At 47.1% G+C, this 24927-nt stretch overlaps 1 protein-coding gene across 1 annotated transcript in view; it reads right to left on the bottom strand.

Moving 5' to 3' along the window:
* Nucleotides 1-2525: 2525 nt before the first annotated feature.
* Nucleotides 2526-24927, bottom strand: part of LOC114862586 (GDNF family receptor alpha-2-like) — a 38550-nt gene continuing 16148 nt past the window's right edge. Inside the window, exons 4-8 of the mRNA XM_029163063.3 lie at nucleotides 22321-22699; nucleotides 12871-12983; nucleotides 11977-12117; nucleotides 8343-8470; nucleotides 2526-4068 (exon numbers count right to left, since the gene is read on the bottom strand). Of these exons, the coding sequence (XP_029018896.1) occupies nucleotides 3931-4068; nucleotides 8343-8470; nucleotides 11977-12117; nucleotides 12871-12983; nucleotides 22321-22699 (899 nt within the window). The 3' untranslated portion in view covers nucleotides 2526-3930. The remainder of the gene's footprint in view (nucleotides 4069-8342; nucleotides 8471-11976; nucleotides 12118-12870; nucleotides 12984-22320; nucleotides 22700-24927) is intronic.

Raw genomic sequence — 24927 nt, 5'->3', positions numbered from 1 at the left:
TCCCCGTCGCGTCCGTGCGCACGCGCGTGACCGCGAAGCACAAAAGCAGCGCCCACGTCTCCGCGAGCGGGCCTTGAAGTTGAGCGGCCGGGCGCGTGCAGACGCGTGGCCCACGCGCCGCGTGTCGGCGGCGTGAATGACGCTCACGCAGACGGATGAGCGTGTGATCTGGGCTTTTTTCACCCCGCTTCCGAACCGGGCCGCCGCGGCCCACCTTGTCCCCCGACGGAGCCGCTTGTCCCAGCGGTAAAATCTGCCATCAAACTCCTGATACGTCTCTAAATTGTGCTGCGCGTCGCGCTGGTCTCCTGCATATACAATGTCTTTAAGCCGTGTAAGAACTGCTGATCTGCTGTCTTTTTTTCGCCCCCGAACTCGGGGCGGGGGATGTGAAAGAGAGAGAGAGGTCGGCATTTTGATCAGTTTATTTGCATTTCCTACATGTCAAAACCTCTAATTTATCTGCCAGTGTGGATCGCCTTTATGGGACGCTGACTACATAATCACTCACAGCATGTCATCAATTTTTCTGTGAAGTAAGCAACAAACTGACCAAATCAAAGTGTGATTAATAGGCGGGGGGTATAAACAGCATTGTTCTGATGGCAGACCGCGAAAGAGGACGCCCAGAAAGCTTCCGGCTGTACATTTTCTGATTTAGCAGGTTATAAAATATACACACCAGGGCATAGGTTCACTTCATGGAACATAATATACTGCTAACAGGTACATGTCAACGATGCTTTCACGTAGTGAAAGCTAAACAATGAAACAGAGTTGGATATAAAGTTTCTTCACGCAGTACATAACCAAGAAACATCACCAGACTACGATTATTACGTAGTTATTACGAGGCAGAGATTTGACCTCCTTCCAGGAATAAATCTGCTGTAGATGCTGCTATGTCCCAAATGATTCCACTGTGATGTCTACATACTGTACATAGCGTGTAGTGTCAAACTCAACTCATCATACAGTAGTAGGCAGTAACAAGCTGGATTTGTAATTAAATATGGGAATCATATAAAGTAATGCAGTTTCTATGGTGGAAACAGGACCTGTCTGTTTTGGAGAAGACTCTGGAGCCCTGGATTGTCTCTGCGATGCGTCTGCACCACGTTATGGCTGTATTGCATTATGGACTACTGAGGCTGTTCCTGCTGGAGAATTGACAGTGCTGCTTCATCTTTGATGGATTTCTCATTCTGAAATTGTTTAATGTTGATGTAAGATAAGAATTTCTCTCTCAAACACTGTCTGACATTTACTGTTGCTATAGATGTATCAGATAGAAGGTTAGATCGATTTGGTAAAATTGAACTGTTCACCCGAGACAGATTTTGTGTGTTTGTTGATTTTGTGTGTTTGTTGGTATATATATATATATATATATATATATATATATATATATATATATATATATATATATATATATATATATAAACACATTATATATCTTGAGAATATTGCAAAAGTGCAAAAAAAAGTAAAAAAAACAATACAGTGAAATGCTGGAGATGGGTTTGAGTCCTAGATTAAATTTTGAGTTTAAAATATTGAGTAACACTAGAAATGTGTGGTCATTTGTCACCGGAGCCCTGAAATGGAACAGTTTGTACTCATATAATCACTGCATGTTTTGACATCCCAAACAACCAACGCTGGATCAAAACATTAACGTGTCACTGTTCAATTGTGTTAAATGTGAAACTTGGGCTAAAAGATGATAAATATTATACTGAAGCAAGTGACATTTTATATTCTCAAAAGCCCAGAGCAGTCAAGTGGCCGGATTAGATAATCACTGTAATTTCTCCCAGACTTGACCACAATGTATACGGAGAAACAACAGTCAACCATCGCACAGCGAGCACGGTTTCATTTTCCATCTGCTCCTGTGACAGATTGTAAACCTTTCTCTGAATTAGCCTCTAACATAAAGCTTTTTGCTTTGGTAGCCTGTGACAAAACACTCCATTAAAGTGCACCGCCCGAAGACATAAACATTTGGGTGGAAGAACTCAAGAATCAACATTGAATCACTGCAGGGGAAATGTACATATGCAAAGAATAGATGTCATCTGCAAACATGCCACAACGTCAGAGTTTAAATACTGAAAGGAGGAGTGTAAATATATAAAATCCAAACACCCAGTACAGTTCACATCAATGCGAGTGTTGATTGTTGGAAATATATTGGAATGCTTTGTGTTACATTTTGTGGTATTTTGCTAAAAATGTGGTCAGAGTTGGAAGCTGACTTGCTGGAAATGTAAAAAATTAAACCGTGTGGAAGAAACCTTCAGTCGGAGTTGGATTTTTAAACGATTACTTCATGATACCCAGTGAATTTAGAAACAGCGATTGCATGTGTACAGTACTGTATGTGCTCACTATACACACCAATCATGAAGGGCACCAGCACAAAGAGGTGATGGAGAGGCCAATGGAGGGGTAAAGGTTGACCATGTGACACGTTCTCCTCAAAGCAGCATTACTGAACGAGAAAGCGATGAAATGAAACATTCCTTAAAACGACTGTGGTTTTATTTAATACAGCATTTTTACAACTATATTGTTCTAATGGCAGCTTTGTATAAATGTCCATATTTTGTCTGGTGGTCATATGCTGCTTGTTGTTTGTGGACATTTGTGTTTGTACATTGTGGGATGTTGAAAATTTGAGGGGCAATCGCCAGATACTGCACAAGCTCTCGGTGCCAGAGACGTCTGATCCTTCGTCTATAACGTCCTGCGGTCAATCACACTCTGATCCCCCCCCACCCCAACACACGCACACTACAATGACTGTCCACGCACAATGTATGTATGCATTAGCATGATACTCAAACAGGTTATGGCTTCTCAAGCAGTTTGAGCTTGTTTAATCTCATCCTTCTATACATTCTTAATATATTAGACAAATATAAACGCAGATAATGAAGGCCTTCCATTAGTAGGAATACTCGGTACAGAGCCATCTTAGCATACAGTAATGTCCATTCACGGTACTGCAGATGTCATTAGGTTGAATGAACGGAAACACACTCGTTTATATACATAGAGACAGAAGTGTACACAGGTGCAGGTAGACGTATGTCGAAACACCCACAGTCATCGACAACAACACCTCAAACGACCAAAGAACCATTCACTGTAGAAGTCGCCCTCTGGGCTTCCGGTTGCTGCCTGCTGGAAAAATATACTGTAGCACTCAAATGAAAGAGCTGTACCGCAGATTGATCATGGTCACGGATACTATACCAACATTTAGAACACTGAGTAGGCTTTACAGTTTACACTTTACACTAGTGGTGAAGAGACAGAACGTAATCACCCCCGTACCCGCCCATAAATTTGTGGACTGCTCCAAGAGAAGATTAAGTTGAGAACCAATTCAAGAAAAGAAGGTGACTGATAGCAGAAATATGTCTCTCTGTCCTAATCTCTTCGCTCTCACTCTAGCCCATTTACCTCCCGCTCATTGCTTTTCTCTCTGCAACAATTTCCTTTCTGTCAATCCCGTCTTCTTTTAATTATGTTGTTCGCTCCTCCGCTCGCTCCTTTGGTGAGAAAAGTGCACAAGTCTTTAACGCGATCGCCTTCGGGCCTCCGGGGGGTTCGTGTCTCGGTCGGACCGAGGGTTGTTCTCAGAGAACGGCCTCCCGGATTCCCTTGGGAAGGTCCCTTTTTGCTCCGTCACAGTCGCGGTCCGCCAAAAACACTACATTAAATGAACAACAAATTCACAGTTGGAACACGTCAACATTTTCCGCCTTTTATCTCCTTTTGTTTTCGCTCTTTCATAAATGTCATTCATGTCGCCGGCTCAGAGACTCAGCCCTCTTAATATCAGTCTCAGAAATAACACCTTCTGCTTTTGGGATCAGCTCGGGGGTGGATGACCTCTTTTTTCTCCGCCTGGCGCTCCTATAAGGCATGCTGGGCCAGGACCAGCGCCAACGCCAGGCCGGGAAGCAGAGCCCAGACGCTGGCGCACAGACAGGCACAGCGATCCTCTGGTAGGTCGTGGATTTTGCCCAGGCCACCGGCGCTCGCTTCGGAATACTGGGCAGACAGAGGGACACACGGGGGGGAGAGAAAGGCAAAAAGGTTAGACGTGACTCAGACGCTCGTCCTGGCATTTGGAGAGAGGGAGGGAGGGAGGGAGGGAGGGAGGGAGGTGAGACATGACAGGGTCAAAGCTGAGGAGAAGAAGAGAAAACACGAGTCGGAAAGTTGGAGTGAGAAATTACATGTATCCGTGGCGGAGCCGCTTTGGCGTGAACATGAAGCGTTTGATCCGCCAAATGTTTTGATATGCGAAGTATATATCAAGCCCTCGCTGCTTAGTATGCTCTCTGCTTCTTAAACAAGTTGGCAACAAAGGGAAGCTCCTCGCGACTATGTTTCCCTTTTTCTCCCCGCTCTTTTAGGTTGTGCCAGCAAGTCTCTAAACGGGTTTTAGAGCCATCATTACAGACTTTATTTACAAGAAAAACATGCTACCGAGGCAAACACACGAAACAGAAGCCAGCAGCGGCCGGGGATTTCTCTCAATATTTCATAAGGCACAGCTTACAGTCGGCAGGCGCCGGGCGAAACTGTGGAAAGAGCCCCTGTGAGTCCCCACTGCACACAATGAGAGCGTCCAATGGGTGTCTCCAATGCGTTTTTAACAAATAAGTTGCGATTAATGGGTGTGAAAGCGATGCCGTGTCAGTGGAAAACCCATCAGTCTGGATTTGGAGCTCAATGGTGCGCGCACGTCGGCTCTTACAGGTACGTCCACACCTCTGCGCCGGCATTATGTGCTTTCCCATCAAATTGTTAGCATTTTGAATACTTCTTCAATTTTCCCGCATTCTTGCAGCACAATGCAGAACCATTTGCCTGCAAGTGAAAGTAGTCTCACTCAATTTGCAGAGGTCCCTCTTTCAGTCCAGCGCAGCAATACAGCGACACATCATAGGAAACATTAAACATTTTCTCCTCGTCCTCCTCCGCCTCCATCGCCATCGTCCCCTCACCTTGTTTTTTACCAATGCAACCTTTGCAGAGATTGCGCTTTGGTCGATTTTCTGGAACGCACACACACACATGCGCACGCACACACACACACACACACTCACACACACACACGCACGCACGCACGCACGCACACACACGCACGCACACGCACCACGCACACACGCACACACACACACGCACGCACGCACGCACACACACGCACGCACACGCACCACGCACACACGCACACACACACACACACACACACACACACACACACGCACCACGCACGCACGCACGCACACACACACACACACACACACACACACACACAAACACCATCTACTCTGATGTTATCTAGCGGTTCTTCATCTTCAGAAAAAACAAGGGAACAAACTCGCAAACAAATAATGAAATAAGCAAAATGCTGTTGATATTACATTCTTTTTCGCAGTAGTTTTTTATGCTGAAAGATGAGAGAGGGAGAGAAATGTGAGGCGACCGGAATAGCTGCACTTTCCACACTACCTGAGCTTGTGCATTGCTGCTGTGCACGCTGCCAAGAAATGGTTAAATGACAGTTGCCAAAAAAAGGGAGGGGGGAGGAGGGGGGGAGAAAGCTACGGGGAGCTTGACAATGCACCAAACACATCTGCAACTAAAAGCCAATTAATTAGCAGGGGCAGTGATGTGTGGCAGCAGCCTGTTGACATGAGTCCAGATCTGTGGCTGCAGCCAATATCCACACACAAACCCGGGGCTGAGAGATGCTTCACGTACACATAAACAAGTGGCCAAAAGCACAAACACATGCATACACGCGCAACCACCGTGACGAGAGGCAGACAATGTCAAAAAAAAAAAATCTCACTACGCACACACACACACACACACACACACACACACACACACACACACACACACACACACACACACACACACACACACACACACACACACACACTGTAACAAATGCACAGACAGAAAGCGAGAGGATGGAAAACATTCACAAGGAGAACGGAAAGAATCTATTTAGTGTTAAGCTGTGTGTATCACACCTGTCATTGAAAACACATGTAGACAGCGCCAAAAAAGCATTTTCCTTATCGATCTACACATTGTCTAACTTACAGTGCATTGGAATTGCATTTCCCAGAGCTATTTACCGAGAAAACCGGAGTTACGCAGCTTCTGTCCACAATCAATTCCATTCAATTAAGCCGGGAATCAGCACACAACGGTGCTACGTGGGAACGCACAGCGCAGCGGCTTCCCAAACGGGGGGTGATTTCCACGCACTCAACACGAAATGGTCCGCGTTATGAACGGCTTCGTTTAAGAAAGTCCCAGCTTAGCAATCTGTTACTGTACGTGTACACAATGCAAAGCAGGAGAAGCGTTTAAAACACAGGGTCTGTCTTGTTTAGAGTCGGGACTGGAGCAAAATGTAACGTCACAAATATCACTTTTTGCTCTATTCAAAGTAAATGAGAGTTTTGCCCCCTACCCTCTCTGACACATGACCCAACTGGAGCCCAAACGTTAACTGAGGCTGGGGCCCACAAGCACCAGGAGGCTGCCTTTGAATCACAGCTGTGTATAACACTCTACATCCTATAGGGGAACATCATGGCTGACGTGAGGAGGCTTAGTCACAGGCTGCAGGTTTTCCTGCTCTTTCCTACTCTAACTGCGCTTCATTTGACAGCCTGTTTTTTAATGTCATGGATGTTTGGCATTAATCCATCTATCTATGTTTATTCTGCTTCCCAGACCACGTGCAGCGTTGTGTGTGTGTGTGTGTGTGTGTGTGTGTGTGTGTTTTACTACAGGGCCCACGCTGAACGCTGTGAGATTTACAGCTTTGGACAGTTCGTCGTCTGCCAAGAGGACTCATACCATAACAACACTCCCCCAATTTATCTGCCATGGAAGTTTGACAAGTTTTAATTGCCAGGCATAGTTGTCTCAGAACATAGGGCCGCCCAAAATGTCCCCACCAGCTCCTTCTCTAATTATAAACTTCCTGCTTGAGTAATCACACGTCTTATTGTCTCCTAATTACCATTTTTACAATAAATTAAACACCACGCTGCAGTGAGACAGGCACAGAGCGGTTCATCAATACTGACACACACACATGGAACCTGCGCCGTCGACCTCTCCCTCTCCCCAACACCTTTTCCAAAACATACACACTGTCATTGTTATCAGTGGCGCTTGTTCATTAATTTCCTCTTTGCCACGTTTTTTTTTTTTCTCTAAGGTTTTAATTTGCTGTCGTCGCAACAATGAGGGTTTCTGCGTAAGGGACAATACGGCGTGACGCGTCTGCAGTGAAACCATTTAATGGCTGTGAAAATGTCTGGAATAGCTCAGAATAGATGTCTTAATGGGAGCCATTCGTTCAGCAGGCACATTTACAATCATAAACACTGCATGCTATTTGGATTTTGTGTGTATCTGTAGTAATAACTGGAAAATGACATTAATATTAATACCATCAACATCAGTGTAACAGTTTTACTCCACTGTGTCTGATTCAGCCCAGCTCCGCGACTGGGTCTCCTGCAAAGGTGGGAAACGTCGTCAGTCCTACACTAGAGGGCTGCACGCGCCGAGAACATCTGTAAATAGAACAATATTTCACAGCCAAAACAAATCAAACTCAACAGCTTGATAGAAAAAAAAAATGACGAGAGCGAAAAGCTTGCATTCACCAGCTGTGAAATATTTCTGTTCTGTTGAGGAGAGTCTTCGGTGAACAATGCGATCCTGTCACTTCCACATTTTATGTGTAGAGAAAATGTACGGTTCTATTAAAAGCGTTCTTCCACCACAGATGAAGAAAAGTGCTGTTTCCGGGCACCAGACGGTAAAGTCAGTCATAGTGGTGTTGACTGCCGTCTTCAGAGTCGACAGCATTCAGCTGAGAACAGGCCCTAGGCCAGTATTTTGAAACCTCTAATCCAGATTAAAACCCCCACCTCCCATTTCTTTCGCTATTCCATTGTGTGAGAGAGAAATATTATATTTCATCCAAATGTCATCATCTTGGGTGTAGCATAAACTGTCTTATCATAAAGTGTCTGTTGTGGTGTACAAATTGCTTTAACAATGCAGTGCGATGGCATGTGATATGAATGTCAATGCTGTGGATTCGTACCAAATCTTCTTTTCGTGGCAGCAGAATATTTTTTTGTCATTTTTCTAATGCAAAGAAGCTGCTGGACACTGTAGCTGGAAAGGTACATGTGACCATGAGGGAAGTCAATTAATTACACACACCATTAGCATTGGTAGCAGTCCATGTAATTTCTGTGGCTTTTTACCTTTGTGATGATGACAAAAGGGGGTTCTGAGGTGAAGTCCTCCTTCGTTGTCAGCGACGGGTCTGGCACAGACATATTTCTGCTCTGGACGTTGTCCACCCCGTAACCAAAGGCCTGGATAGCGTTTCCTGCAGGGACAGAGATTTAAAGTCACTTGCTTTTTTTTTGCCTGCCATCCCAGAAAGAAGCCAGCAAGCAGACACATAGTTTTAAGTCAGCGTCTTGGTCCCCTGCCCAATCGTAGGCAACCGAGGGGAACAAGTGAGGGCGGAGTGGGCTATGGATGTAAAAGGAGTGCACAGAGCCAGTGTTTCTGCTTTGTCAGGAAGAGCGAGTTGGTAACCTCCACTCAGGAGATTATAAAATACCATTACTGCCCTAGGTTTAATATTTTAAGATATGCCCATTTTAACGCTAGCAATTTAGCTAGTAATTATCTTTCTATGGGCAAAGTCTGGGGAGACAAAATAGCCACGTTTAACCAATACAAACACAACGGGCTCAGGTTCACGTAAGGATTATTGCAAAAAACTGTTTTATGTTGCAACAGCAACTATGCCAAATAGCGGAGTTGGTGCCTCAGATGACAAACCCCAAATGTGTTTTCAGATATTCAGAGGTATGTGAGGAGCAAAAGCAATAAGGCGAAGCAGAACACAGGCAGCAGAGGGCTGTATATACAGTACGTGCAATTAAGTGTATGTGTGAATCTCTACAAGACGTGATGAATCCCTGTTCAGTCAGCTTTTCAGCCAGATGTGGTAAAACAGAGGCTGAGTACCTTTTCACTGCTCATCCATTTAAAACACGAGGCGCTCTTTGTTCAGCCAGCGAGAAGGCAAGGCATGTAATTGCTTGGCAACCACCTCCATTATAAGGTCAGCGTGCAGAGATGACTTTGAATAGATTCATGTGACTGATCAAATTCAAAACATTCTCAAACGAGAGAGGCATTTCCACCGCATCGTAGCGGAGGACAGATAGGATAGCTGCGGAACACACATGTATAATTACACACACACACACACACACACACACACACACACACACACACACACACACACACACACACACACACACACACACACACACACACACACACACACACACACACACACCGCTTTATAGGCACATAGATTTGTCTGCCACGTCCTCCGCCCGCCCACGCAGTATTGCACTTTTGTTGCACACAAATGTACATACTGCACAATAAAACAAACACACACACACGCACCTGCACATTAAACACACACACAACAGCGCCCTTTATGCCGCTCATTCTGCTCGGCTCTGGTGCCGGGGCTGTGAAAAGCAGAGCTCACCACTGAAGCCTATAGCAACGCTGAACCGCTGACGTACTGCTGAGACGCGTGGTGTTGCGCGGCTTTGTATCCGGGTCCGCCGTAGCCAGATAGCCCACTATAGATGCTGCGAGATGGCTGAATAAAGCCATAAATCACAGCAGTTGGCTGCAGGGCCTCCACACAGAGCGTTTCACTATACCCAAATGTTCAACTGAGTCATTAAGCTCATAGCCAAAAGCAATTCAATTTTTTAATGACTCTGGATAAGTTTTCCTTTAACCCCTGGGCGCAGCCCCTACTGAGATACCTGCAGGGGCTCATGAGTAAGTGATAAAGGAGGCGGGAGGATGAGAGGCGAGCCGCTTTCCCACCATTCCTCGGCTGAAATGTGGCCTCCTGACATGCTTTAGTCAAACGCTGCTTTCTGCTCCTTTGCTTGAACTTGTAAGGAAAAGGCTCGTGGGTGCGTCGGCGCAGCGTTTTGCTCAGTGTGGATCAAAGCGACCTGCGGACGTGGACGTGCAGGGATGAGTTATTGGATGATGAACGTGGAGAGCGGAGCCACGCCAGCAAGTCAAAAGTTTATACAAACCTCTGTTGCCGCGGAGGAACATCATTCATGCATTAAACAAAACAGTGTTATGCAACGCGGAGTATGTTTTATGTCCAAGTCTGTAAAAGAAGGAGCTACATTTAGCTTTTGTGACAACTTTGGCACGCTCATGGCTGTCTGAGCGGATTTATGGGGGGCGAAGGCTTTTCTATTAGCACGATTCCAACTTGAACTTCTCGTTGACCCGTGGGTTTCTATTCCGCTACTTCCTGATTTGAAAGAGCGTCCTGGGCCACTTAAGTCATTATTAAAAGCAGAGTATTTCAGTTAATTATTAAGTAGGAGGATTTCGCTGTCCGCAATGGCTGCTTGTCATCCAGTCATTACCGCTGGTCTAAGTCGTGCAACATTAATGCTCCGACCTCATCCTGCTCCCACCTCGTCCTGTGCCTCAGCACCTCTCACCTCCCCTCCCATTTCCGGGCAACCGCCTCCCAGAACAGCGCCGACCTCGACTTATTACCTAATACGACCATCAGCTCTGGGCGTCTAGCTTGCATCCATTCAAACTTTGCTTACTTACTTTTACAGACAGACACGAGGGTCGACTGTGATGGAGCTGAGAATCTCAGCTCTATGTCTGAGATACGAGAGGATGAATGGAGACTTTTCTCCACTGTGAAACGTAGACGGCTGTTTAACGTGTATTTGTTGACTACATAATTCCAAATGCGGTCATATCTTCAGCATTTCTGCAATCCTGAAGTAATAATGTTGAAAAGGGAAAAAAAAAACATATATGTGCGTGTTTTCGCCACCCCATTATTACCAGTTCCCCTCGACTGCAGAGTGGAGATGCTGCATTTTGTGTTATTTTTCAAGACGCCTCCTCAGCTCCCAGCTTCATCCCTCATCCTGCACACTCAGCTAAAACGGCACCCCAGCAATCTATTGAAATAGACTGAAAGCATTATCCACACAATGGTACATGTTAAAGGCAGTGGTGTCTTGTAGTGCTGATGACACCGCTCGCGCCGCCACAGCAAAAAAGGAGCTCTCTGTATTTTACCTCCAGGTGGAAAAAAAAAGGGCGTAAAATGTTCGAGGGACCCACTTCGTCATGCTGCATCCAGTGTGTTATGCATTAGATGTAGAGATGATGTGTATTTTAGCCTTGGCCGTTATTTCATTTGGACCATATCTGCTCCTTTTCATGGCATTTCCCTCCGTAAGGGATAAGCCCTTTAACTCGCCCCGATTGAATGTGGAAATGACATGCAAATGGTTCCTTTTGTATTAAAGTCGGGGCAGATCTTGCCCAAAGGAGGGATGAGAAGTGATAAGGAATTACTCATCTGTGAGAAACTAAGAACATTTAATTCCAACCTAATCAGTGGGCAAAGGGGCGTCCGTGATAAGTTGTATCAAACTCTGTCGCAGACACATTTAGATTAGGACTTCCACAGCTTCCATCCATCCATTAAAAGAATGACTCAATACCGCTGGCGTTGTTTCCTTCCCTGGATTAAGCATCTAATAAATTATAATTTGAGCTAAACGAGTTGATATGTTGTTCGGGTTAAAATTCATCTTTTGATACCCATTGACTCTCTATCCTACTTTCAGCGGGTGCAGCGTCTCACCGGGGGGGCTCGGCACCGCCGGAAAGCGGACCGTGAGCCCGTTTAAGCTGCACGGCGGCGGCCCGGCGGCGCCGGCTCGCGGCCGCGAGGCACTCGGCCTCCGTGCGGCGTGTGCGGGTGCGCGTGGGGCTCACTCAGGCATGTGTTGTCGGTGAAGTGGCGCAGGAAGCCCGTGCACTCCTCCTCCTGGTTCCCGCTTCCCTTGCAGGTGCACCACGGGGAGATGACCCAGTTGGACTCGCTGCTGTCCACGTAGTTGGGGGTCATGTCGGTCCCTGTGAGAGAGAGACGCATGCGTAAAGGGGGCAAACAAGTGAGGGGTCACTAATGGATAATAAAGGGTTACATTTATTATAAAGCGTAAATAAAATGGACGACGCAGCGTTGGACGTTGGATGTGAAGAGGCTATTACGCGTCTAAATATTTAGCAAAATAGGCGTCGGGGTGGATGCGAACGCGGCGCCTCGATCTCGCATCGCTCCACTAAAACATTTTCGCTTCCAAATGCCTCCTGTGTCAGTGCTTTCAGCTGGAGTCAGGGCTGTTAGCTGCACTCTGCGCGCAACATTTTCCAGAGAAACCCAGGAAGCACCGCGGCGCATTATCACTTCATACTTCACCATTTATGACACACGCTGGAGTGGGGAAAGCACTGCAGCTGAAATATGGACACTTCAGCAGCGACTGTGCTGGAAAAAATATAAAAAAAAAAAGAAAACACAGTGTGATGTAAATTTCTACTTGGACCTCTGCTCCCGCAAACCTCTCTGATGGCGAACGCTGGCCGAGATTGAAAGAAATAGTACGAGCGCGCTAGTCTGCGCACATTGTTTGAGCAGCATTCACTACGAGCAAACAGATGGCCATCAAGTGTTTAATTAAGTAAATACTCTCTCAGTGCCTCTGCTCTCTAATTACTTTTAGGAGGGAAATTACGTCCAGCGTGCTGGAGGAGCTACGAGGCCAAGAGCAGCGAACGTCTGACGTTCCCTGCTTCTTCCTGGTTCTGAGCCCCGGCGTTACTGACCGATGAGCCGCGTGTAGGAGGCCAAGCACGCCTGGTGATTGTCTTGGTTGGGGCAGGTGCTCGCCGAGTCCGGAGTCATGGCGCAGTTCACCTTGTAGTCGGCCAGTCTGGACCTGCACAGCAAAAAGAGAGAGAGAGAGGGGCGGGGGGGGGAGAGAGAGGGAGAGAGAGAGAGAGAGAAAGAGGGAGAGGGAGAGAGAGAGAGAAAGAGGGAGAGGGAGAGGGGGAGAGAGGGAGAGAGAGAAAGAGGGAGACGTGGGATTGGTCATCAGCTCATGCACACATGCACACACACACACACACACACACACCGCTGCAACAGGTGTTCTGGGCCCGGTGAGCTGAGGCCCAGCAGCGCCCCTGGTTCCCTCACACGGGGCCACATGAAGGCAGCGCTGGTGTGTGTGTGTGCACAGACGGTTCCTCTGACGGAGCGGCCCGTCTTATCCCGGACATCTCCACTAACTCCTGACCTCACCGTCCCCGTGAACCGGGGGAGGTGATTAAAATAGTGCGTTTTGTTTCGGAGTGTTTGTGATAAGAGCTTTAAGTCTGTGGAGGCCCCCAGGGTGGCATCACTAATCCACTTAAGTCGGTTTATTGGCAGAAGCGCGTGCAAACTTACACTGTCTGTACTGCTCACATCACAGCTGCCCACTAAGTGAATCACAATCCAGTGCACACTCACTCTCTCTCTCCCTCTCTCTCTCTGTCTATCATGACTCATCGACTGTGACCTGCTCAGACCATTATTTACAGTCTTTAAAGTTCACAGGTTACGTAACTGAGGCCGTGCGCTGGCGAACGAATACACATGCATGAACAAACAAGTGATCTAATGAATATGTTTCCTGAGTTGCATCAATAAAACAAAGAATTGCCATTTAATATGAGTGCTGGTCTTTATCTCAAGCCAGTAAGCAACAGTTTATATAAATAAGTGTGTGTGTGTGTGTGTGTGTGTGTGTGTGTGTGTGTGTGTGTGTGTGTGTGTGCGCGTGTGCCTGTGCGTGCGTTCGCGCATGTGTGTGTGTGTGTGTGTGTGTGTGTGTGTGTGTGCATTTGTGTGTGTGTGTGTGTGTGTGTGTGTGTGTGTGTGTGCATGCGTGCGTGTGTGCGTGGCTGATCGCGTGTGTGCGTGTGTGTATGTGTATTTATGCCTCACCTCTCACAGACCTGCTTTGCTGTGACCAGGTTTGTCGCTCGTCCAACACAACAGACTTGCTTTTACACATTTAACCAACGCAGCTGTCCACGCAGACGCACAACAGCTTGAGCCTCTGAAGCTCCACGTTTGTAACCGCGGCTCCTTCTTTCCTCTTGTCCCAGGTGGGAATTACATGAAAATACATGCAACATACAAACAAATGCCACAATATTCGCATGTTCCCACCGAACAACGGCCTGAAATGACTCCATAAAACTACGATTTGGCTTTTTTCGCTTGGCAAACAATTCCATATTTTTTAGGACGTCTTTTCATCCATTCACTTCCACTGCAACCAGGGACAGTTGGTCAGCTTTCGTCTCCCATTAAAAAACCACAGCGTGCCGTCGGTCCACGCTGCTGCACGCCACCATTAAGAAACACAAGGAATATTAATGTCACGGACATTTACATTCTGCCTTGTCTTGAAATTTGCTTTGCAGCTGTTTCCCTCATAATGCATTCCATAGTGGTGTTTCCTGATCACTTATTCATCATTCTGTGGCTTTTTCATCGGGCTCAAAGGCTCAAGTAATTGGATGGGAGGAGACGCATTGTAATGATGCGGGCCTTCACCTGCGTGTTCCATCATCCACCATCGCTTCCAGCGGGAGGAGCGTCGTTGTCGTCCAACAAACCCAGAGAGGAGCACTGTTCTGTTCAGGGTTCGTCCTCTGAATAAGGAAACAAGCTAATTTGGCTGAGGAGCGGCGGTGACGAGGTGCCAATGCGTTTCAGCGCAGCACGCGACGGCCTCCGGCCTCCAGCGGCAAACTCCACTCAGACTCACTTGGTTCCTCCACCTCCATCTCCATGCGGCCTCCCATCAAATCACCCAGAGAGCCTCTCAACGCGACACGGCGCCAACATCACATCTGAAGCCTCGCTGCAGGAAAGGCACGCGTCCGACGCCGGCGCATCGCGTTGATTCAAAATAAAAAAGAAGGCCCGTAAATAGTGATGTGGCCCGTTCTGCCCCGCTCGCTCAGAGCCTCCTCTCATTCGCGCCTGCTGAGAGGCAGAGACGCCACTCGTACCGCAATCATATCACAGATGATTAAAAGGAGGCGAGGGCTCGGAGGGGAAGAAAACCCGACGGTGGCTGCACAAAGCAACATTTTCCCATCTCCCTCTTTGCTTCTGGACAAACCGTCTTTTACCTTTGTGCTAACAGGCAACGCCGGGTTTGTGCAGGAGCGGGCAAAGACCGCGGAAGATTAAAGAAACGGAACAAGCGCTGTGTTTCTTTTTAGAAGCGGAGTTCTTTCAGACAATGATTGCTTAAAAACAGTAATTTAAAGTTTAGAGAGGTGTCCTGAGTGTTCAGACAATGGTGTTCCAACACCGGGATGCAGCCCATTTCATGGCTTCCACGGGCTTTCCATTATACCTCGGTGAAGCACCAGTCACTACTGAAATTACAGGCTGTCTAGCTCAACAGAGTTTTATGGTCATTTCAGCCACTCAGCCCCCAGGGAAGTGGCAAGGGAGCCCCCACAGAGGTAGACTTCTTTCAACCAACCTGACACTTTAAACACAGTGATTCAGCCGAGCACTGAGTGCCTGTCCATCCAGCTTGGCAGTAATAGAAAACTAATGGCTTTTTATATGGATTCTTATTCCTATCACTTGATGCCCGTGACAAACAATGTGACTCAAATCAGATGAGTGTCAGTCTTGGAAACAATTTCCTTATGAAGTAGGGGAGACAGGAGGAAAAACAGTTATCAGACTCTAAAGTCCTCTAATAGCTTCCTCTCTACATTAAAAACAGCAGTCTTATCTGTTTAGATACTTCCCCTCTGTGCTCTGACCACGAATATGAGTTGCTCCACGGATGATAATTTCTGTTAAATGTGAAATTACGGCTCTTGACTCTTATCGCTTCCCCCAGTCTTCAGCCTAGAGAGACATTAGAAGCCGTATCTCTTGCTCATCTACAGAAAGCATAATAATAACCATGGCACAATAGCTGCCAACATAATAACAGCAACACGAAGCAGAGAGAGAAAAACAAAAGAGGCTTCTTTCTGCCTCTCCCCTCTCTCCTTTCTTCTCCTTTCTGTTGTGTCCTCCAACCTTATCTCTCCTCTCCAATTCATATCCCTTTGTCGCTGTTGTATAAACATATTTTCATCGCCGCCTCAACTGCTCATGTGCAAAGTCACGGTGCGGGGATTTGACCCTGGTTTAATCAACGGGGTTCGACAGCATTGTGTGTCCTTTTGTCGCCTCGTGTTAAATGCCAAAACGAGCAGGTTCGGCCAAGTTCTCGCTGTTTTTATAAATGTACTGCACATTTCATCACGTCACAGTAAATATTCTTAAAAGACAAAGCTCTTGTCTTTGCTGTGCTCATTGGGATTCCCGGTCTATACTGTAAAAGGGCAACGTGGACAGATGGCATTCAGTCAAAACACCAGTTTAGCCTTGCTGTTGGGTGACACCACCTTTTGCCCTCTTACTCAGCAGGGACGGCAAAGCTGCAATAACGCCTCTGCATTATTACACTCTCTGTAACTCTGTCTTTATTGACCTGTTTGTTTTAAAGCCTACTTGTGCTTAATTATACCATTTCTTGTTTGGTTACCTGGAATCAGGCCCCTCTGACAATGTCCTACAGCCTCTTATTGAACCTTATGTCACCGGGCCCGACGTTACATCCCACACGATCGCTTAAGGTTGTCGAAACCCACTGAATAAGACAAGCACCAATCTCAACAAACAGAGGGCGCGTGTCGAACAAATGGATGAACTGTCTGCGTGGACAGGGGCGAACGGAGCTGCACAGTTATTACCACTAATTTACTGCTTTCAATTGCATTTTGTTCAAAAGCAATGAAGCAGGAGTCCCGATTTTGACAATGTAACATCTGTGTGAGTGATACTTTTAAGAAACCTGTAATGGATATTATTTACAGTTTATATGCAACAACAAAGTTCAGGAGAACGTACGGTAAAGCTTTAAGGGAGACTCCTTAAGTACAAACAGAAGTTCAGGGTAAGAATAATAAAAAGTAAAAGCCCTAATTGACAGATTCAAAACCACAGATCGACCGTTCTGTGGGTAAGACTGAAGCCCTATTGATATAGTTTGCATTAATAATAGATACAGTATAGTACCACTGGAGGAAGACACTATGAAAGTAAGGATGAAGCCTAGTCAGTAATGACTGCAGTTTTCCGCTTTAGCCTGTTCCCTTGGAGATTGTAAGTGGGCATATACTAATCCAGGTTTCAGAATGAAATGCACAACTCTTTGTTTCCCGTCCCTGCCCCGCGCCTCTCACCACTCCTCTACCGCGTGTAGCCGGCGCGTTGGGCACATCTCCACCAGAGCCGAGGCCTGATTAAAGTCACACGCTGCAGCAAACTGTGCTGTACATGAGGAAAAGGTCACCAATTGACACACGCTTTGCCTACAAAACCAGAGACACTTCACTCTGACAGCGTGTGTTGTAACCAGGGAGACAGAAAGAGCTCAGGTGTTGCCTTGAGCGGAGGCTTTTAAAAGGGAAGTAAGTACAGTTTCGTACAGTATTACAGTATTTGAGGACCGATTCTGTTAAAAGTTTGACAGTAAAGAAGTTTGAAGCTCTTTAAAATGAATGAGTGAATATTTAAAATATTAATGAGCGCATCTGACTGGAGACATAAACTTTTACCGCTTTCATCAAACAGCTCTTCATGCAGGAACACTTGACCTGAGGTGTTTATTTACACTTCAAGTCTGTTATATTTTGCTTTTAAATGAACGGTAAAAAGTTAAACGAGTATTTATTTTACGTACACAGCTCTGAGCATGTTCTGACTCACAAATTTACCACTGGTTAGTGAAGTAATCTGCAGCCCGGCACTTTTTCGCTTCTGTTAAAGTCAAGGATGCTCATTAAAGGCCTTACCACGCATGTGAACCGGGTGTTAGAAGAGGGCCTAGTGGTCGGCACAAAGGTGTTTGTGTGAGAGGAAGCGGGAGTGAGAGACACTGATAATAAAATTGCAACAGCATCCTGATTTCTTCCTTTGAGTTCCATCACAGATACAAGAGTAATGCCATGTGGGCCACTGCGAGGCTGCTGTTGTCAGATACAGCAGCCTGGAATGGTGATTTAGTGTGTGTGTGTGTGTGTGAGTGTGTGTGTGCGTGCGTGCGTGCGTGCGTGTGTGTGTATGTTTGTGCGTGCGTGCGTGTGTGTGTGTATGTTTGTGCATGCGTGCGTGCGTGCGTGCGTGTGTGTGTATGTTTGTGCGTGCGTGCGTGCGTGTGTGTGTGTGTGTGTGTATGTTTGTGCGTGCGTGCGTGTGTGTGTATGTTTGTGCGTGCGTGCGTGCGTGCGTGCGTGCGTGCGTGCGTGCGTGCGTGCGTGCGTGCGTGCGTGCGTGCGCGTGTGTGTGTGTGTGTGTGTATGTTTGTGCGTGCGTGCGTGCGTGCGTGCGCGTGTGCGTGTGTGTGTGTGTGCACTGCAGTGCCCCGTGAGTTCTCTCTCGCCTGGTACAGTGCATCTCCAAAAACTGGGTCACGTTACCTGTACAGTGATCGATTGTCTCCCACTTTGAAAACCAGTGGCCAAAGGACTCCATCAAAGTGCACTCAGCGAGCCAGCAGAGCCAGCGTTATAAATCAAAGATACACTGTAGTGTTGCGTTGAACCTCTGACAATCACAGGGCGCACGCATACGGTCCGTCTCAGTCTACGTTGCGTGAACTGCTTTGGGCATGAACGGGAGGTTCCTCTGCACGCATGCACACAGGCACCAGCTCACAAGCAGCACATCCAAATATAGCCCTTTGTCACTCCGTGGACTCGGCTCCCAAATGAATAGACGTTGGAAGGACGGCCGAGAACCACGGCAGTTGAGAGGAATTCACTGTAGGAGAATAGGAGAACAGCAACAAACACGCCGATGTCTCTTTTTGTCCAGGATTACGCGGGGAAATGTCATCATAACCGATGCGAAGGTAAAAGCATGCATAGAAATGAGTCCTGCTCCATTTATTACTTGTTCGCTGTCCATCTACGGTCCCGGGATCTCCGGAGAATTTCAACAATTGCCTCCGCGGAGAGCGAGAACAGGAGCAAACCATCCATCCAGCGGAATGTGGCGCCTACACGAAGCCTGCGCCAAAATCTTTTTCAAATATTTATTTTTCTTTGATTGAGCTCTGGGCTCCACCTGCAGCAATCTAAATGGTCGCCGAAGCTAAAATCACAGCCAGTCTGGCATCCAGGGCTCCAAAAAGGAGCGATTTAAAGGCGTCCTCATACTGTAAATCAAGCAACTGCCGGTCTTTCATCATCACAGTGAATAATACAATAGCTACGGTTGAAGCCCATTTGGACTTGATTGCGCGTGTGTTGAACCGTGACCCTGTATTGCATCTGAATGTGTTGCAGGTCTGTTAGATTACCAGCGGAGCCTCTCGCAGAGATCCATAGCTGTGCGACCAAAACCACTGACCTCCAACCTGCTGCAGCAGCTTTACAGGCTGGATCAATTCTGATCCCTCCCTTCCTCTATTCCCTCTCCCTGTCTCATTATCTCCCACTGCCTCTATTCCTGCTCCAATTCCCTTCCCCACTCTGGATCCATCCCTTGTGCTGAAATGAAATAGGATTGGGCTAGCTGTGTATCCCCCATTTGGAGTCAGACGGGTGTCCCCAAGAGAGACAGGCTGTCGTTGAATGATCTCCCCTGCTTTTATCAACAAATCTCATGGAAGAGAGAACAAAGGCAAAAAAAACTTTCCTCTGGCGCTGTACTTTAGCTACTGTAGCTGTGACTCTCGTCTCAGAAGGTCAGACGAGGCCGCTCCAACCTGCGCCTCACTCATCTCGGGCGCAAAACAAACCCTAATGTGACGACTTTGTCTCCATTAGCTTAACAAATTAGTTTTAAATTCAATTTTGCCTGTACGACAACCTGAAAAGGCAAAAACACATTAAAAACGTAGCCTGATGGTTAATGCAAGAGCGCAAAGCACATTTTCAGGGGCCGAGGGAATAAAACATGAAAGAGCCCAGTGACGATGCCCGATATCATGCAACATCCATGTTAAACGCAAATTTGACCCCTGTTACTGCGGCTGAACTCGAATCAGACATTTACCAGCACTTTTCACACTCCGTAGCTAAAACCATCCACGCACTCTGTGAACTTTGTGTTCTGTTCTGTTTCTGTTTTTAATCTGCGCCTTGAACTTCACGGTCATCCACTCCCGACGCTCCCGCTTTGTTTTTTCACTGGCAGCAGGTACACTGAATCACCACCTACAGTACTTTATCAGTGTTTAGCAACATCATTTTTATTATCATTTTAATTTTTATTTTTAGAGGTGCTGAGATTAAATTCATGGGTCCTTGAGCACCAACAAAGGGTCTTAAATTGCCACAGCTTCAGGGGCGAGCAGCACTTAAAGCCGGGATTTTTGAGGTTACATGCAGGCTGAAAGTGGCCGAGTGGATGGTGAATGGGTTGTTGGTGCACAGGCCGGCGTGGCCGTGCTGTGCGAGCGTGTACATGCTCATCAACTGGGCTGACCTCAGCGCAGCCTTACGCAGCCGCAGATAATGAGCTCTAACTTTCTATTTCATCTCTCTCAATAAGGACGCGCACGCGAGACACCTGCGGGCCTAAAGGTCAACGAAAGCAGCGCAGCCCCAGAACAGATTACACAATACGGGCAATTATCCAGACAATCATAAATCGGAGGAGGGGCAATAGAGGTTCCCTGCTTCGGCTGTGTAGTGGTTGGATTTAATGTCGGCAGAGAGGAGCTTTGTTTCCAATATTTACACAGACAACACGAAGACATGGACGCGGGATAAATGGAAAATACCAACAAAATACTCATAATTAATTGTGGTCATTATGAAGTCAATTTGAATTTTTGCTTTATGTAAATCATTTTATTATTAATTACTAATGCATGAGATCCAACGGACAGCAAAACAAAAAAGCAAATAAATAGTGGTACAAAATGTTATTTATACTGTTTCACCTATTGTTCATTTTATTCCTAAAAACATTAGTAATTAAACTGTTGCTTTAAGCAATTATCTGTCAATTGGATTGAATTGTTCTGGCTTTCACGTCCAGCACACAACTCATTTGTTTCAAACCAGCCACATTATTATTGTCTGCCAAGGCAGACAATAACCGAAAGTATGTTTTGATAAAGTGGCTCATTTTCAGGCTCTGACTGCAGATCATCCTCTGTGCCTATGAGGTGCTTTATATATTAACTCCGCAAACCCGGAGCAGACTCGTCGCTGACGGTCACTCAATTGTATCAGCTGCCTAATCATCTGTCACGCCGGCAAATGAAGAAGAAGCCAAAAGTTTTCCCTTTCTGATAATTGTAAGATAATCACGGGCATTATTTTTAGCAGAGTGCTTTCAGGGGTCTGGCAGACTCCATTAGGTCCATAAATGAGCTTTTAAATGCTTGGAATTATTGAAATGTCCAACGGTTTGCTGGTGTTACACCAAGGCAGAGGGCCTCTCCCTCGCCTGGTCGGGTGCAGACGCTGACGCGCGGACCAGCAGGGTAAAAAGATCTCGACAAGCGATTTGGCTCCGAGTACAACTGCTGTATTTCTCTCGGCGGCACAAACACAGGCAAACACGTCACGGCTGGGTAGGTGTGAATTGAATCCGGCCGCTTGAATCCAATAGAGGCCTCATGCCGCCAAAGTGATCCACTAATGTTTTGTTCAGCTTAATTGAGCGTTGTCCCTTCAACTTAGCGTCACATCTTAATCCCGCGCCTAATAGCACAGCATCCCTGAAAGTCTAATTACTCGTCTGGCAAAGTTACAGCGGAGAAATATAAGAATTTAGGATGCCAGGGGAGAAGGGAGAGTGCCATCAAACAGATATTCTCCTTAACACACGGATTCAATTTTCTTTTTACTCGTCCGAATGTTAGAAGATGATAATGAAGTGTTTGGCGGAAGCTCGTCTCACTCCCACAGTGGCCCGTGTACAGTACGAAAACCCAGCCATCAAAACGAAAAAACAGAAACTGTGACAAACTAACAAACAGGAGACAAACATTTGCACCAACTGGAAAACTACAGGACTGACTAGCAATTCTATACTACTACTAGGGGTCGGAGGTCGGGGTCGTTAAGGACACTACACAAATACAATTACTTGAATGGAAAACACACAGCTGGTCAAATAAAGTCAATAAAAACCAGCCCAAGTGCGGAACCGACAAAAACAACATCCCACTGTACCTGCAGAGAGAGTCCTGGCGGCAGATCCTGCGCAGCTCCAGGCAGTTGGGCTTCTCCTTGTCGTTGTAGGAGCAGTCGGGCACGATGGTCTGCCGGCGCCGCTCGGCGCAGCCCACGGTCTGGCACGGGCAGAAGAGGAGGCGGTGGGTGAACTCGGCGGGCACGCGGTCCAGGAACATCCTCAGCGCCTTGTGGCAGCGCTTCCTGCTGCAGGCGTCGCCCCTGTTGGGGTCCTCCTTGTTGCAGGTGGCGATGTAGGTGGAGCGCTGCTTCTTGCAGCTGTTGTTGAGGTTGCAGGCCTTGGCTGCATCCAGGCAGGGGTTGCAGGTGCGCTCCCCGTCGGGGCAGTGGAAGCCTTTGGGGGCCACCGTCAGCATCCCTGGAGGAAGAGCGACAGCGCAGATGTGAAGGGAGGCGAGGCGAAGGTAAATCACAGAGGCGCCGCTCGCAAAGGAGGATCAACGAATAAAGCAACAGTCGTCATCTCCCGCTACCAGGGAGTTTTCTGCAAATATTAGACTTGAACACAGAAGCAAAGTCTTCAATATCATCCAGGCCTCTCTCCAAGCAGCCCTGATCCACCGGAGGGGTGCCTGCAGCGAGCCCACATCCACTCTAACTGAATTATTGATTCAGTCTGTTTCAGAGCTTGAGTGAAATATGAATGAATTAAACTATGTTTCCAAATTGGATGTTAATAAATTATTAAGTTACAGGTAATGTTATGATGTCATTATCATAAATCCGCGCATTTTAAGTCCCCAGAAAAGTAATAAATTTGATGTTGATTTTATAAAAATAACAATACTTGTTTTTGATGAAAGTAAAGTAGATGTAAATCACCTTGATTCGCTGGAAATGAGGAGAAGCGAACTTATTTTTATTAAGCAGTGAGCATATTGATGTGAATACTAGGAAGTGGGAGCACTAAATAAACACTATAATGCCATAATGTTTGCTCAACATGTACCAGGCTCAAGGACTTGGCAAAGACGCCGTGCTGTAATAAATGTAGTGCTTCATGATGCTCTTATTAGATGCTTCACCTACGAGATGAAGTTGCCTTATTCCTCACAGTTTAATCACGAGCTGAAGCGCTGGAATTGACCCTGGGGCTTCACACTAGATTTGTCGGGAACGTATTATGTCATTAGGTGTGTTTGGGTGATTCTGCATGTACCGCAGCAGCTCTACCCCCCAAAAATACACCTTTCCCTGAGATATTCTGGTAATAAAGCAGGATCATGTTCACTAGTGCCCCCCCCCCCCCCTCCTTGCATTCAGGCTATATTAGAGAAGTTAACCTCTCTCCCCTGTAGATAATGATATTTCAGAGGTCGTGGCAACATGGTGACACCCGGAGAGATTCATCTCTTATTCAGCAGAACCAATCTCACTCTGTGTCTATCAGACGGCCTGGAGCACAGAGAAGACCATTAATTTTAGAAGGGTGTGCTGGTGATGCTGTATTGTTTCCAAGCGGCGCATTGCATGTTATCAATCCTAGAAATGGGGATGCATGGGATGCATCGCGCTGCAGCAGGAGGGGCGAGAGGGGGGGAGGGGGGTGAGCAAATCCCTAAAATTAATGATTTTTCAGATCACTCAGGTAAAATAGAGCTCTGGCTCGCTGAAGAATAGCAGCGGGAGGAAATGAGATCCTCGCCGCAGAAAGAGGCAGCAGTCTGGATTCAGCCGTCCGCTAACGGGACTTTCATTTAGATGAATCAAGGTGAAGTGAAGCGTTTGTTAAACACGCCGGCTGTGAAGACGCGCGGTGCGGTACTGCCGGTCCAGTCCCTTTTCACTGGGGAAAACCTATTTGCTTTGTTCAAAAGATAACATTATCCTCCATGGCTGCTATTAAAATAAGACATCATTGTATCATCATGTGAAACGGGCTTATGCGAGCAGTCTCTGAGGGGAGGGGATCAACGCGCCGCCGCTGATTTCTGGCAGATTTCTGAAGAAAGCAGGCAGCTCTGATTATTAACTTATGTGAGAGCAACCGTCGCGACAGCATGTGAGGCAATTTACCTGTAGCTGACAAGTGGGAGCAGCTCAGGTGGCGCGTAATTACAGCGGAGGACTCCGGCGCTTGGAGGGAGGAGGGCGAAAGCAGGCCGAGTTTGGCCAAAGTGGGCCGAGCCCGGCCGAAGTGGGCCCGAAGGAGAGCAGGGTCCAGCTGGAGGAGAGGCCGGGGCAGTTCAGTCCTGCGGTTCAGACTACATTACAGCGATGGATGGCAGCTCCTAAATCTCTGCTGGCCATCTGCAGGCTCTAATGTGGGCCACTGGGGGGGGTCCGGGATGAGAAGAAAATAGAAGAAGGATGAGCAGCCAAGATTTATCTGACCAAGCAGGGCTGAAGCGGCTTGTGAGGCTGCGGCGAAGGCCGGCGTTTTACTACCTCTGATTGGGGAGCTGAGATTGAACCCGGTGCTCAACCCAAAAGAGATATCCTGGGGGCGAACATAAGGAGCAAAGCGCACCTGATGACTTTGATGCGCGTGCACACAAACAACGGGGAGGGGGGAGGGAAGGAAGCGAAGGAGGCAGAAACGGGAGGGGAAGCGTGCGCGTGCGCGCTATTGGGTTACAGAGCTGT

The sequence above is a fragment of the Betta splendens genome, chromosome 9, assembly GCF_900634795.4.
Source record: "Betta splendens chromosome 9, fBetSpl5.4, whole genome shotgun sequence".
Lineage (NCBI taxonomy): Eukaryota > Metazoa > Chordata > Actinopteri > Anabantiformes > Osphronemidae > Betta > Betta splendens.
Note: the sequence above shows the minus strand (reverse complement) of the source record. Positions and strands in the feature narration are given on the sequence as shown.